Source organism: Barbus barbus (genome assembly GCF_936440315.1).
Source record: "Barbus barbus genome assembly, chromosome: 32".
In the NCBI taxonomy this organism is placed as follows: domain Eukaryota; kingdom Metazoa; phylum Chordata; class Actinopteri; order Cypriniformes; family Cyprinidae; genus Barbus; species Barbus barbus.
In genome coordinates this window covers 24,785,318-24,800,025 of record NC_136760.1, presented here as the reverse complement: position 1 = coordinate 24,800,025, position 14,708 = coordinate 24,785,318, and the positions used below count along the sequence as shown (strand labels likewise).

Genomic DNA, 14,708 nt, shown 5'->3' with positions numbered 1-14,708 from the left:
CACAAATGTCTGGATTTCTGCACATGAATTTCAATGTTTCTAAAATTGGCACATATATAAAAGTATCATTCACTGGTACTTGGTCATAAGTACCAGATTTCTGATTTAATCTGTTGTCATACCGCACACCTAGTGTTATCTCAACGGGCTCTACAACTCCCCATTTTTCTTTAAAGTATTTATTCCTTTTCCATTCTGTATTAAGATTTGTGAATGGGTTTTCTAATTTTTCAAAAGATTCATTTATTACAGTTTTGTAGGGGTCATTTGTAGGCAAAGCAGAAAGTACGTTTTGCTTTGCTTGCGAGTGAAGCTCATCTGTTAGCTCCTCTAAATCTCCCACAATTGAGGACACCAAACTGTTTGGAATCCCACTTGCTTGTATTTTGGCCACAATGGATTCACACAATTCTTTAGTTGAATTTTTAGTAAGCCCTGAATCATGGTTATTAGATGAAGCACTGGAACAAGGAGATTGATGCTGGGGATTCATAAGTTCCTCCAAAGCATCTACTTGAGATGAGCTTGCAACTGGCTCACTTGAGGAACATCCAACAGTTGAAGTTTGAGCAATCAGCTGAACATTGCTATGAACACTGTTAAGGTGCTTACGAAAACCTGCATATGTTTGGAACTGATGCCTACAACCTTGCTGAGAACAAATTAATTTGAACTTAGATCCAGGATAGTAACTATGTTCACCTCTTAAATGTGAAATCAACTGTTGACTGTCTGGGTGCTGTTTTTGACAAATAAAACAGATCAGCATTCTGTCAACATCATACTGCCCGACATTAAGTTAAGGTTACTGTCTGGTTGAGCACTCTGGCTCTCAAATCTCTAACCCTGGGAGATTCCTTCATTTTCCCTACATCAATGTTATACACTGTTGTCTGCAGGAATGTGTAAAAGTTCACAAGTGCACTATCATAGCACAAATTGAACACAAAATGTGCCTTGAAAAGTTCATCAAATGCTCCAAGGGAGCGGTTTGCCTGGCATGGGATGAGATGCTTATCCAAGGTGATGTAGAAGTGGTCAATCTTGCTTTTCTGGCGTCCAACAGCAAGGAGGTACGGATGCTGACGCTGGTTGTTCTTGAGGTGTTCCTCCAAACTGCAGCATGACTAAAGTTGAAATTAACATTGAATATTAGACAAACATGATGTCCAGTCACAGAGAAAACAACATTATAAAAGTGATTGTACAAACAGCTCAATGGCTAGCAAAATATGTCAATGCATATGAAGACTTGATTTTAATCCCCATGTTTGAGCAACCCAAAACAATATTAAAATGTCAATACCTTATGAAAGACTACAAGTCTTTCAGCAGCATCACATGCACTGATTTTTGGAGACTTCAGTCCTCCTGGTGGTGGTGGAAGGAGATGTATCAGTAGAAGAAGGGATGCCATTTCCTGGTCGTAGACTGGAGACGAAATTCATATGAAAAATTTGCATTAATGTAAAACTTCAAATGAAATACTTTAAGTTTAAGAATAGAGAGCATTTTAAACATTCACCTGATGTGTTTATATAGTCTTAAGACTTTTGTGTGGTCTAATTTTTTTTTTATTAATACGGAAAGCATCCAATCTCAATAGGTTAAGTTTGCTCATTTTAATGTTTCTGTCATCAAAACAAAACATACAGTAACTGCAAACATAGCAAATGCGTAAAAACAAGTCAATGAAATACAACATACTTGTTTCATGAAGGTCACTTCCTTCAGGACATTCTGCTGAGAGCAACAACTGACTCAGCTCTGCTGTTGAAGTAAGTTGCTTGGCCTCTTTAATGACATTTGGCCTGAAGAACGTGTCCCACTTCTGAAGCAGCCTGGAGGATGTCTCAGCGTCAAACAGGAGAGTGAAGTCTTGATCCACCTTTAAGAAGATATTAAACTATAAACAATATTCTCAAATTGCATGCCTTTGAAAACATGTTATTCCAAACTTACCAGCCCTTTTGTATCTAGGAATCTTGGGAAGGTGGAGAGGATATCAGCACTAGATCCTGGATCTTTAACAAGCTTCTGGCGATGCTGAAAGGTCTCTCTCATCTTTTGGAATATTAGGGACTTGTCTGTGGTGTGGCTGAGCAAAGACATGGCCTCTCTGCAAGCATCCCCATCAAGTTGCCCTTCAAAATTAGTAGCCCTTTGGCATTTTGGGCCTCCTTGAGAAATATCATGAGGGCTGTCTAGTAGCAAAGATCCTCGTCGCATCTTCCTGTGGACAGTTTTCATACGCCAAGCAATGTATCCTGTGTTGCTTGCAGCATCATAAAAGTGTTCCTTAAAAGAATCAAATTTCTATGTCACAGATATTATAACATTGCAAGTATAACATGAAAGGGTCATGCAGACAATGACTTACATAGCCTTTCTTGGAATATGGATCTCTGAGGGAAGGGAACAGCATCACTATGCCAAGAGCATACTGTTCTCTGATAGCTTTAGTAGGGAGTTGCCTAAGGGAAGATATAAAATTGGTCATCTTAATTTACACAGTGGTCATGCAGTTATTCGTAAAAATAACAAAAAAAAAAACTACCCATGTGTATCAATCATGTGAGCCACTAGTGTGTTAATCATTTGCCTTCTTGTGGCATCTGTAAGGGTTTCTGTTTCTTGATACTCCTGTAGTACTGCTTCACCGCCAGACTTCAATTTCAGAACATCTTCGACCAACTAATAAAAAAAAAAAAATGACCTTGGTGATTCACAAATTACTACAGACTCAGAGGGGTAAAAAAAGAAAAAAATAGTGTGTCAGCATTTGCATCATTTTCATTTCTGGGTGAACAGAACCTTAAGGAGACTCAAGTAAAAAGCTTTGTTGTAACCTGTTTTGCAGACAGTGCAGATGTGTCCTCTTTTCTTTGTCTCTTGTTAGGGACCTCATCTAAGATTACAGTCGATGCACTTGAGCTGTTGCTAGTGTCAGACTTCTCAGATATGGAAGACAAAGAGTCTGAAAATTCTAAAGAATGACAAAGTATTACAATATTACAAATATTGTGATGACCAGCACAAGAATCAGAAATAAGAAATAGCTAATTTATCCTGAGTTGCTAGATAACACTAGACTTCTTTCAAATTCAATAAAACTGACCATTATCTGAGAAAACAGTCAGCACCACATTGCCTTGTCCAATGAGGTCGCTGAATATTTCTGCATCGACTTCTGTCCCTGTTGCATCCTTGTATGTAACTTTTGCATCTGGTGGCAAGCAAAATCTCTCAATGACTGAAAAAATAAAAAGATAAAAAACGATTTTTTTATTTAAGTTGACACCCTTTCTTGCTTCACAACAAATGATTGATTTAAATACATATATCTTTATGATGCAAGCAGAATGTAAATATGGATTTTTTTTCCCAATGTATCCCCTTCTATAAAACATTCTATGATAAAGTCATGTACAGAAATGAGTCAACAACATGAGAGCTAGGACAATAACTTACACAGAATTTATCAGATGGTAATCAAATTCTTAGTTATTTTAACCGAGTGGGGGAAACAACCTTTTAGGTGAAATTGCATAAAGTCAAACCTCCCTTCAATGCAATCCAGTTTCACATACTTCTGCTGCTCGTTGTATTTGATCTGGACCAACATTTTACCTGGAACAAGCAAAAGCGTTTGGCATTGTAAATCGGGGTAAATGCAGAATACTGTATGGATGGATACACGTCACATCGTTTCCGTTGCAGACGTGACAGTAAACTGCACCGTACGTTTTCTCCAGTGCCGATTACATATATAGATATATATACACGTTTTGTTTTTATTTAAAAAAAAGTGTGTGGTTAAATAATCGGCACTGGAGAAAACGTACGGTGCAGTTTACTGTCACGTCTGCAACGTGACTATTGCACATACATAAACATATACATATATATATATATATAAATCGCGTTAAGCTTGTAACGTAAATCCATTCCTTTATAAAGTTTTGCACAGTTTTCGTAGCTAACATAACCTTAGCTAGCTAATCACGTCGTCGACAATGCCAGTCCTGGCAAACAAGGCTTTTAAAAAAAAAAAAATATCATTCATTTTATTAATTCGGTCTATCATTTTAATTAAACAGTGGCCACGCTGTAATAATTTGATTTCTTGTTTGAATTTAATCGAAACGAGTGAGCGTAGTAAAACGTGGCCACGATGTAACTTAACACATAACTTAGGCTGTGTGTGTGCGTGTTCGCTTCCACACTTTAATATAGGCTTATGTTCAGTGCTCCACAGCACGTAATATTGTACATTCTGCTATTACCACCAATCATAAATGTTTAAGTATGATTTAATTTAACTTACCTTTCAAGCACACACGAGGATAATGGCGGCGTCCTCATGGATTTCACCAGCGACGATTGGAAATGCGTGGGCGGAGTCTAATTACATCTCTATGGAGTTGGTTTAACACTGATAATCAACTCTGTGAAATAACTCCAACACCAAACACCATTTTACTCTGAATGTGTTAAAATTACTCTTTGGGTGTTGAAATCAACTCGGAAATGTTTAACACCGAAACTTCAACTCTCCAATTTTTGCTGTGTACTTGTATACTACTAATACTAACATTGCAACTGATTTGACAATTATAAAAGTATAAAGTGACTGATTTGGCATGTAATATGTAGCAGAGGCATACAATGCTAATTAAATATCAAATACAAATGGAATTTTGTTTTGAGTACTGCATATGAAGAGCTTGCATCCGATGCATTTTGTACACCCGATGTTTTAAAGCACAATTGTGGTGCTGGAAAATATTCTTGTCTTTTCATTTATTCACTTTCCCCCATGTGTTACATTTGTCTTTTTAAAAACACAATATTTTTAGTCTTGCTGCTTATTTTTCAGCTCTTAATTCATTTTTGTTTTCAGGTTTACTGCAGTGTTGATTATGCATTTATTTTCAGCTGACAGTTAAATTGCTTTTTTTATACATTGTGAAGAAAAAGAAGAGATGAATTATGATCCTTTCTAAATCTAGAAATGGAAACGAGTCATTTTCTCTTACACAGAAGATGCTGTTAACTGCCATGCTTCACTTAACTGTAATGAATCTTAAGTTAATGTTGCATTGCGAGGATTGGCAGCCAAGTACAATGTAATGTATGAATCGTTTTTGCTGAATATTGTTTATGCATGTATCACTCGCAGATATCTGTAGGAGTATGAAATGGGTAGTTTGATGTCTTTCAAAACAACATCCAAAAATATATTTCCCTGCTGGGAAAATTAGCTACCTTATTGTTCCTGTTAATTGGTTAATTAGCTGTCTTGATTGAACACTAAAGCAACATGGAATTAAAATCGACCTTATTTACTTTCTTAATACCTGTTTTGGTTTTAATTGTGCATAATGTATTTTTATATTATATTATTTAAAAAAAAGAAAACAAAAAGACAAAAAAACATTTTTCATAGTCTTTTATTAAATTCAGTAGACAGGAAAGACATTTTTGAGATCAAAGTACAGAGATTTAAAAAAAATAAAAGAAAAAAAGAAAGGAAAAGAAAAGAAAAAAGAAAAAAAGGTAAAGCTTCAGGGGATCAACTGCTGAGAGACTTTGTTGGTCGAACTGCTGGTCAGTTTTGATTGGCACTGGTGTTGTAAAAGATTTCATTTGTAATGTTTTTAGCTATTCCTTTCACTGCTTTTCAGTAGGAATACATGTGTAGCACATCTTCTGTCAAGACGTTTGAAGAGTATGTACAAAGATCAGACTTCTGACACATAATACCTGTTGATCTCAGTAGATCCAGGGCAATTTACATGGGTCAGGCTTCAAACTCGCTGTATCTTCTTTGTCTTACAGAGGGCTCAGGCTTTACCTGCTCACTCCCACCAGCTACTAAACTTCTGCAGTGAATTCAGGTTCAGAATTCAGTTCTGTGCATTTATTGTGGGTTTTGAAAATGTTATACTTTGGATAAAAAGTGAAGATCTCCATTGACTTACATTGACAATGTTTGGTAACACTTTATTTTAGGGTCTCTTAACTAGTTGTTTATTAGCATACATATTATTATAACTAATTAAGCACATATTAATGCCTTATTCTACATCCCTAATCCTACCCAATACCAAAACTTAACAACTACCTTACTAACTATTAATAAGCAGCAAATTAGGAATTTATTGAGGGAAACGTCGTAGTTAATAGTGAATAAGTGTTTCCTATTCTACAGTGTTACTCAATGTTTAGTATTCAAAATCTAACCAGAAATTATGGTGTCACTAATATTTGTATACTTGAATTTTTTTTGTGTGTGTGTGTGTGTGTGTGTAGTGAATTGTGAAACAAGTTTGGAATAATTGTGAAAAAAAAATTGGAATAAAATTAATTGGAATAAAATTCCCTTATGTTCACCAAGGCTGCATTTAACTGACAAAAATATAGTAAAACAGCAAAATCGTGAAATACTGTTACAATTTAAAATAAATGTTTACTATTTTAATGTGTAATTTATTCCTGAAAAGCAAACAAACAAATAACTAAATAAATACATTTGTAGATTTTTGGTTCTGTTTGATAAAGAAATGTTTTGTAACATTATAAATATCTTTACTGTCACTTTTGATCAATTTATTGTGTCCTTGAAGTTAATTAATTCTTCTTCTTCTGTCTTCTGCTTCTTCTTCTTCTTCTTCTGTCGTCTTCTGTATTCTTTTTCCTTACCCCAAACTGTTGAATGGTGTATCATGTTTTGATTTCTGATGGATCATGTGACACCGAAGACTGGAGTTATGACATTTTGAAATATAGGCTATTACTATAGAAAACAGTTATTTTAAATTGTAATAATATATTTCACAATAATACTGTTTATCTGTACTTTGGATCAAATAATTGCCACTTTGGTGAGCATAAAGACTTCTTTCAAAAACATTTAAAAACGTCTCAGGTTACGTATGTAAACCTGAAGGGAATGAGACGCTGCGTCAAAAACGCTAGGGGAATGTCTACAGCGTGACCCTGCTCTGAATGCATGTGTAATCTGTCCAATGGAAGGGCGAGTGACGTAATCGACCAGGAAGCATAAAAGCACGTGGAACCAGCATCAGCTTCTAGGAATGTAGCAACCGCCGGCAGGGATGCTGGAAGTATGGCCTAGAGATGCAGCATATCGTTCCCTTCAGGGAACCAGGGTTACATACGTAACCTGAGACACTCCCATCCAGGAACTCGAGCTTGCCCTTTTTTTCTTTTTCTTCGGCAGAAGCGGGACCGGCACCGCGAGGAATGAAAGTGAAAGCTCACTCCTCAAAGAGAGCCTTCCGAGAGAAAGCAGACGCAGTGACAAACGCTCAGAAAGCGGGCAGTCAGCTCCCTCGAGACGGACTCTGCGTGCTCTGCTCTCAAGCAGACCACACACGGACTGTGTATCCCCAGCAGTGACAAACAACACTAAATAAGACTCACAACACAAATCGACAGACACACACACAGAGTAGCGGTTGCTGAATGACAAAAAGCTGATGCCGGTTCCACCGCACGTGCTTTTATGCTTCCTGCTCGATTATGTCACCCGCCTATGACGTCTCGGCCAGTGTAATCACAGATTACACATGGATTCAGAGCACGGTCACGCTGAAGACATTCCCCTAGCGTTATCGACGCAGCTTGAGTTCCTGGAAGGGAATCTTAATTATTCTTTTGCCTGTATGGGACTGTCTATAGTTGCGGGAAACACTGCAAAGGCACTGTTGCATTATCTGTCAATTCTCAGACTGCCGACAAAGTGGCTCTGAAAGCAAAACAAAAGCCTGAAATAAACTTATCTAAAAACGAACACATTATTATTTTGCATGCACTTATACTTCCTTCAGGAAATGCAAAATCTTCTACTTCGATACAGAAGGCAACAGTTTTTCTCTCAGTAAAAATTCGAAATGATTGCGGAAATCTCCCCCATGCTGCTCCACGCAGTGAGGCGAAATTAAAAAGTGCTTGCGCTCTGGTCTGTAATTATTCCTCCAGGGGTTTGTGCCAAACACAAGATTTTCTTATACACAAGGAGCATGCATTAGACGCAGTTCAGCCCCCACAGAACCAGTCGAATAAAATATGCAGAGAGCAGGAAAGCATGTGACAGAGACGAGGCCGCAGCAGTCCTGCTATACAGAGAGCTAAAGGTGTTTTGGGTCATCATTGTATGAGTAATCAAAATCCACCGGTTGCCTGCATTCTCACACAAATGTGCTTAAAAGCAGAAAGGTTTGCTCTCAAGATGCAGAAACATGGTCAAAACCTGGTCAACTGTTTGTGGTACTGTGCCCAAATATATATATACCTGTATATCAATGTGTCCTATGGTGTGACAGAAAAATGTAAAAAAAAAACAAACAAAAAAAACCTCTAACACTGAAGATAAATCTCTCTCATGCTATTTGTAACTAAGAATGAAGATACATTTTTCTCGTATTATTTGTGTTAGTTTTTTTTCTACATTTATATATATACATATACACACACTGTGAACACACACTCAGAACAGTGGGCAGCCAATGGGAGCAGTTAGGGGTTCGGTGCCTTGCTCAAGGGTCTCACCTCAGTCGTGGTATTGAGGGTGGAGAGAGAGCTGGGCATTCACTCCTTCCACCTACAATCCCTGCCAGACCTGAGACCCGAACCCGCAACCCTCAGGTTACAAGTGCGACTCTCTAACCATTAGGCCAAGACTGCCCCCATATATATATAGATATATTGGAGGACATGCAGGAGACCTAATGGGGCAAATAAGATATAATTTATGCTCATGCACCCTCAAAAAACCTTTTACTCTTCCAATGCAGTCTGTCCATGTAATCTGTGCAGATGAAGAACATAATTAATGGACTAACCCGAGGATTTACAGGCATCTTGATGGGAACTCTTTTGCGATTGCAGTCTTAGAGATCAGTTTTTCTGCTTAGCCACTGTGAACACCCCAGCAATCACATAGCAACCCTTCACCAAAAACTCAAAATATTGAACAAACCTTAGCAGGGATACTCAAATCTGGCTCGCGAGATCCACTCTCCTGCAGAGATGAGCTCTAACCCTAATCAAACACACCTGAGCATGCTAATCAATGTCTTCAGAATCATTAGAAAATCACTGGTAGGTGAGTTTGATCAGGGTAGGAGTTAAACTCTACAGGAAAGTGGATCTCGAAAGCCAGATTTGAGGATCACTGCCTTATAGCAACATTCTGGCAAACTAACCACAACAACCATGGACTGTGGTAACATGCTTTACTTAAGAAAACACCACTGATATGTGGTCTATTTTTTTTTTAAATATATTTTCTTAGTCTACTCACAGCAAATAACTGGGCATATTGCAATCAAAAACATAAACGTAAAGAAAAATAAATAAATAATATCTGTCTACATGATTCTTTTGATGGATATGCTGGTGGATGGACAGACGGAAGATGGATGGAGAGATGGATGGATATTATATTAAATAGTAGTATAGTATAATATAGTATATTATGGCATGGTATGGCATAGTATAGTGTATTTCTCATAATTAATGAATTATGAATTTACCAAATATATAACATTTGAATAATGGATACATTTAATTTTAATCTTAATGCAACTTTTTTCCAGCAGTTTTTTTTTCAATTAATCTGACACGTGAACCATTGCACAGTATTCCAGTAAGCATATAAATTAAACATTAATCAAATAAGAGTAGATTAATTTGGCTAAGCAGCCAGCACATTTGTGATGATACAGCACAGCAGAGAGCAAAGCTGATAATTATAAGTGAATTAGGCTAATTTTTAAATGACGGTGCATTTTCACCAACTTCTGCTCCAGAAGCATTAAAACCAGGCCTGTACAGTGCAACAGTTTTGCTCGTATATGCTATTAAAAAATACAATACAAGAAGACTAATTAGATCCCATTGTCACATTTGCAATAGGTTTAATTTGAGGCATTTTGCAAAACATTTGCAAATGTCACCTATTAATAGCATTGCTAGAAAGGATGTCCAATGATGTTTACAATAGTGTTCTAAATAAATTCAGTGCACTCAAACTTGAGCTCACTGAAAATAAATAAATAAATAAATAATAAAAACAACATTTGTGTGATTTTATTCAAGATTTCTTTTTTTTTTATTATTATTATGATTCAAACATTCTGACTACATTAGGTTAAGCCAACAAAGGTCAGATGAGATGCACACAATATGTCAACATCACTGTGCCTCTGAGATAGGTGTTCCTGACAGGAGGCAATCACATTTGGGGAAACAAGACTCTAAACACAAAGGCAGTCCATCAAAAGAAATAACCTTTTAATGGCAGCTAAAGTGTTGGGATTAATCGTCCAGAATGAGATCAAGCTGAACCTCTATCCTCTGTTTGATCAATCTGATCTCTGATCAATAAGGAAACCCTGCTGATCTCGTACAATGCTGTGAACTTGGCCATCCTTTCACATCACCATAGAAAGTATCAGCTAATTTAATGTATGAAATACCCTACAGCTAACACAAGCTTTTTGATGTTAACAATGGTGGTCTATGATACCTGGAGAAACACATTATCATTCATTTGAGCTTATGCACCTCAGTTGTTGAGTGAAATTGCCAAAATTACCCACAAATAATGCCCCCCCATGATCAATCAGTCCCAAAAAGAAATACAAAACATGTAATAATTGAAAGAAACCTAGTTGACAACAAGACTGAATCCAATATTTGGTGATCATGTATAGCATAATGAAAGATGTACAGCACAATGATCTCAGTCAGTCATGCATTTTTATCCATATTTAATTAGGAGCATGTAAAAGGAGGTGCCTATATAGTCCATACCCGAGTCGGTAGTCTATAATGCAGTAACAAATGCATATTTCATTCATCAGGATGAGGCAGCTGAATACAGAGGAAAGAAGTCCACTGGAAAAGAAAGTGTTCAATGAGCGCATATATTTGCATACCAGGCAGCTCACCATTTAAAAAGCAAACAATATTGGTCTGAATATTTCAGGTTCAACCCAGCGACTGGTGAAAAGGGCGGTTTGTTCAGCGCTACCAAGTTCACTGACGCAAAAGTCCTTCTGACACCTTTAGACTTTAGAGCAACATAAAGAATTCATTTGATTGTGCATGCAAGCCTATTTTACACATCCTAGTTAAATACACCTACTCATATGTATACTTCATAAGGGTTCTGACTAAAAGCCTATTTTCACAAGCCCCCTGGAAACCTGACATTTACCTGTGATCTAACTACATGCAGGCAGGAGCTTGTATTGTTTCTATGGATTTGAATGGACCACTTGTTGCCTCTTGCAGGTAGCAAATGGTTGCCTTGGAGAACTACTTCAGTTTCCATAAATAATATTTAAAAAATACGTTTTTCTACAGTATATAACATATTTGCAAGAAATTGGGTCACTCGTACTATAGGTTTCTATGCTTTTTTCTGTAAAATTAGATGACATTTTAGTGTCAGTATTTTTATTTATTTATTCATTTTTATTCATTATTGCTTTTAATTGATAAAAGGGGGTTGGTAATATTTTTATGTTTTTGAAAGATGTTTTCCAATTTAATATACTCCATCTCATTTATTTATGTGATGCAAAGCTGAATTTTCAGCATCATTACTCAAGTCTTCAGTGTCAGCAATCATCCTAATATGCTGATTTGCTGCTCAATAAACATTTCTTATGATTATCAAATTTAGAAATGGCTATCCTGCTAAATATTTTTGTGGAAAATTATATATTTTGTCTTCAGGACAAAACTTTAATAGGAAGGTAGTTATGTGAATTAGACATTTTTATAACATTATAAATGTCTTTACTGTCTTTTTTTTTTTTTTTTTTTACAATTTAATGCATATTTGGTAAAAACAAAAGAAACAAACAAACAAAACATATGGGTTACCCTTTATATTTATTTTATACATCACCATCTTTCACTATATGGAAAAGAGAAACTTGGACATTTTGCCTAAGATCTCATTTTGTGCTACAGAATAAAAAATAATACAGAGTCAGAATGATATTCCTTTTTTGATGGTCTATTCCTTTAAACTTGCAAATGGAAGAAATTCTAGCACTTTAGAATTCAATTTAGGCTCATGCGTTCGTCTATGAATCCATTACAAAGTCTGGAGCAGTTTCAAATATGCATAAACCACCATGAATTTAGTTAATGAAACATTTGGAAGCCAAATGAAAAATGAATGTAATTTATTTGAATCATTGCCATTGTTGAGTCAGACCTCCACGCCGACACTGGCTGGTATCACGTTTGTAATACCAATTCCACTCAACATTTCTCCAGTAAGGTGTTCCTATCGGCAAATTACTCACATGGATTTAAACTGAGCACAAACACACATTCAAAGGGGAATGAAACATAAAAAGCACTTCATCCCTCTGTGGTATTAGAATAAAAAGGTTAAAAAAAATGCTTCACAATAAAATAAAATTATAAAATATTTATAGAAACATAATATGTATTTTATAAATTTACTTTAGAATATTTAACATTTTGAATTTAATTACCTCAATGCACACAATGTTTTCAAGCAAGCAAACAAACAAACAAACATAGAAATAAATATTTTTTTGTGGAAAATGGGGAAATAATGAATGAATGAAACAATTAATAACTATTAAACCTTGTTCTGCTCATTATCACAATGGACTAAAACTTACTGACTTTATAACACAGGGTATTAGAATAAATACAGTTGTGGTGTTACACTTTCCTGACTGGCCTACAACAGATATAAATAAATAAAATAAATAAATGTTTATCCAATATCTTGTGATTCCAATATTTTGTGGTAATATAGCACGCAAGCAATTTATAAAATTATAAAATTTATAAAATTGTATAATTTATAAAAAAAATAAAATAAATTCAAATACATTCCTTTTTTTCTTTTTTTTTAATTTGTATGTCTTTAACATGTTGGTCAGAAAGTGAGGATAACTTCTACATGCTCAATCATGAAATAATTCCAGCTCTAACAGACCGACATATCACAGACACGCATCAACACCCGAGCCAAAGCCCATCTGTCTCTCTTTACAAGTTCACCAAGTTCCTGGGATTGAGCCGAGGACAACCACATCTGATTTTACAACCCGAATTCCAGAAATGTTGGAACGTTTTTTTGAATTTGAATAAAATGAAAACTAAAAGACTTTCAAATCACATGAGCCAATATTTTTTTCACAATAGAACATAGAGAACATTTTTTTTAAACTGAGAAATGTTTAACTTTTATCCACTAAATGAGCTCATTTCAAATTTGATGCCTGCTACAGGTCTTAAAAAAAGTTGGCACGGGGGCAACAAAAAAGCAAGAAATTTTGAAAAGATTCAGCTGGGGGAACATCTAGCAACTAAATATGTTAATTGACATCAGGTCTGTAACATGGCTATGAAAGGGATGTCTTAGAGAGGCAGAGTCTCTCAGAAGTACAGATGGGCAGATGCTCTCCAATCTGAAAGAGTGCGTAAAAAGATTGTGGAATACTTAAAAAAATTTTTTTTTTTTACTGCCATTATTCACATACCCCACTGTACAGCACAAATGATGGACTCAGAAAGAACAGGAGTGTTACTGGCTGCTGTTTTAATTTCATTTTCGTCTAATGCAAAACACTTTTGTATGGTTGTTGTATTCCATGCCTTTTCGGCACCATAGAAATGTAATGGCAATTCGTTTGCCTACGCTGACCGTGTTCTACTCGCCGTTTCTGGATGAGGGTAAGGAACAGAGACTGGTGGCAGCGAGTTGTGTTTTCCCCAGATATGCGATGCTTTCTTCTCCTCCATCATTTCTAATTTGTGTATTATTACAGGTGCGTGTCACGTCATTCCTGTATGTCACGAGCACATGCACCGTTTGTTCAGAGCAGCAATACTGCTAATGTGTTTACATGCCTGATCAGAGCTGATACAAGAGCTGATAAAATGTAAAAACTGTAACTTGAATGCAATGTAAGTCGCTTTGGATAAAAGCGTCTGCTAAATGCATAAATGTAAATGTAAATGTAAACGTAAATGCCTGTATATTCCGATTTAAATCGGTGTACGCCACCTATGTTCATACGATTATGCTTGCTGCGATTATGAGTTTAATCAAATTATTTAGATCAAAGTATTGCGTTTACATGAGGTAAAGTTTAATCGCAATATTATCAAAATCTCATAATCGCATTAAGAGGGTTCGTGTAATGTTCTCATGTAAAGTAACTCAATGCTCCTCAACGAATTGCAAAAGCTTTGCAAATCTCATCATCAGTGCATAACATCATCAAAAGATTCAGAGAAACGGGAGAAATCTGTGCGTAACGACTTTGTGGGAAGTCGTGGCCTAATGGTTAGAGAGTCGGACTCGTAATCGAAAGGTTGCGGGTTCGAGACCCCGGCCGGCAGCGATTGTAGGTGGGGGGAGTGAATGTACAGCGCTCTCTCCACCCTCAATACCACGACTGAGGTGCCCTTGAGCAAGGCACCGAACCCCCAATTGCTCCCCGGGCGCTGCAGCATGGCTGCCCACTGCTCCGGGTGTGTGTTCACGGTGTGTGTGTGTGTGCATTTGTTCACTACTCACTGCTGTGTGTGTGCACTTGGATGGGTTAAACGCAGAGCACCAATTTCGAGTATACTTGACAATCCGTCACGACTTTACTTTACTTTACTTT

General features: G+C 36.4%; 1 protein-coding gene across 1 annotated transcript; it reads right to left on the bottom strand.

Moving 5' to 3' along the window:
* Positions 1–231: 231 nt before the first annotated feature.
* LOC306852794 (uncharacterized protein) lies at positions 232–4,385 on the bottom strand. The gene is made up of 8 exons (XM_079389876.1): positions 4,328–4,385; positions 3,119–3,630; positions 2,850–2,986; positions 2,381–2,694; positions 1,963–2,298; positions 1,708–1,888; positions 1,307–1,431; positions 232–1,127 (listed from the first exon to the last, which is right to left on the bottom strand). Exons 4-8 carry the CDS (start codon positions 2,498–2,500, stop codon positions 795–797), a joined length of 1,095 nt encoding a protein of 364 aa, XP_079246002.1. The 5' UTR covers positions 2,501–2,694; positions 2,850–2,986; positions 3,119–3,630; positions 4,328–4,385; the 3' UTR covers positions 232–794.
* Positions 4,386–14,708: the final 10,323 nt, after the last annotated feature.

Coding starts and splice junctions, on each gene's coding strand:
- LOC306852794 (XM_079389876.1), bottom strand. CDS start 2,500: ATGACCAATTTTATATCTTCCCTTAGGCAACTCCCTACTAAAGCTATC. Junction 2,299..2,380: donor CATATTCCAAGAAAGGCTAT/GTAAGTCATTGT, acceptor GATTCTTTTAAG/GAACACTTTTATGATGCTGC. Junction 1,128..1,306: donor GACTTGTAGTCTTTCATAAG/GTATTGACATTT, acceptor TTTCAACTTTAG/TCATGCTGCAGTTTGGAGGA.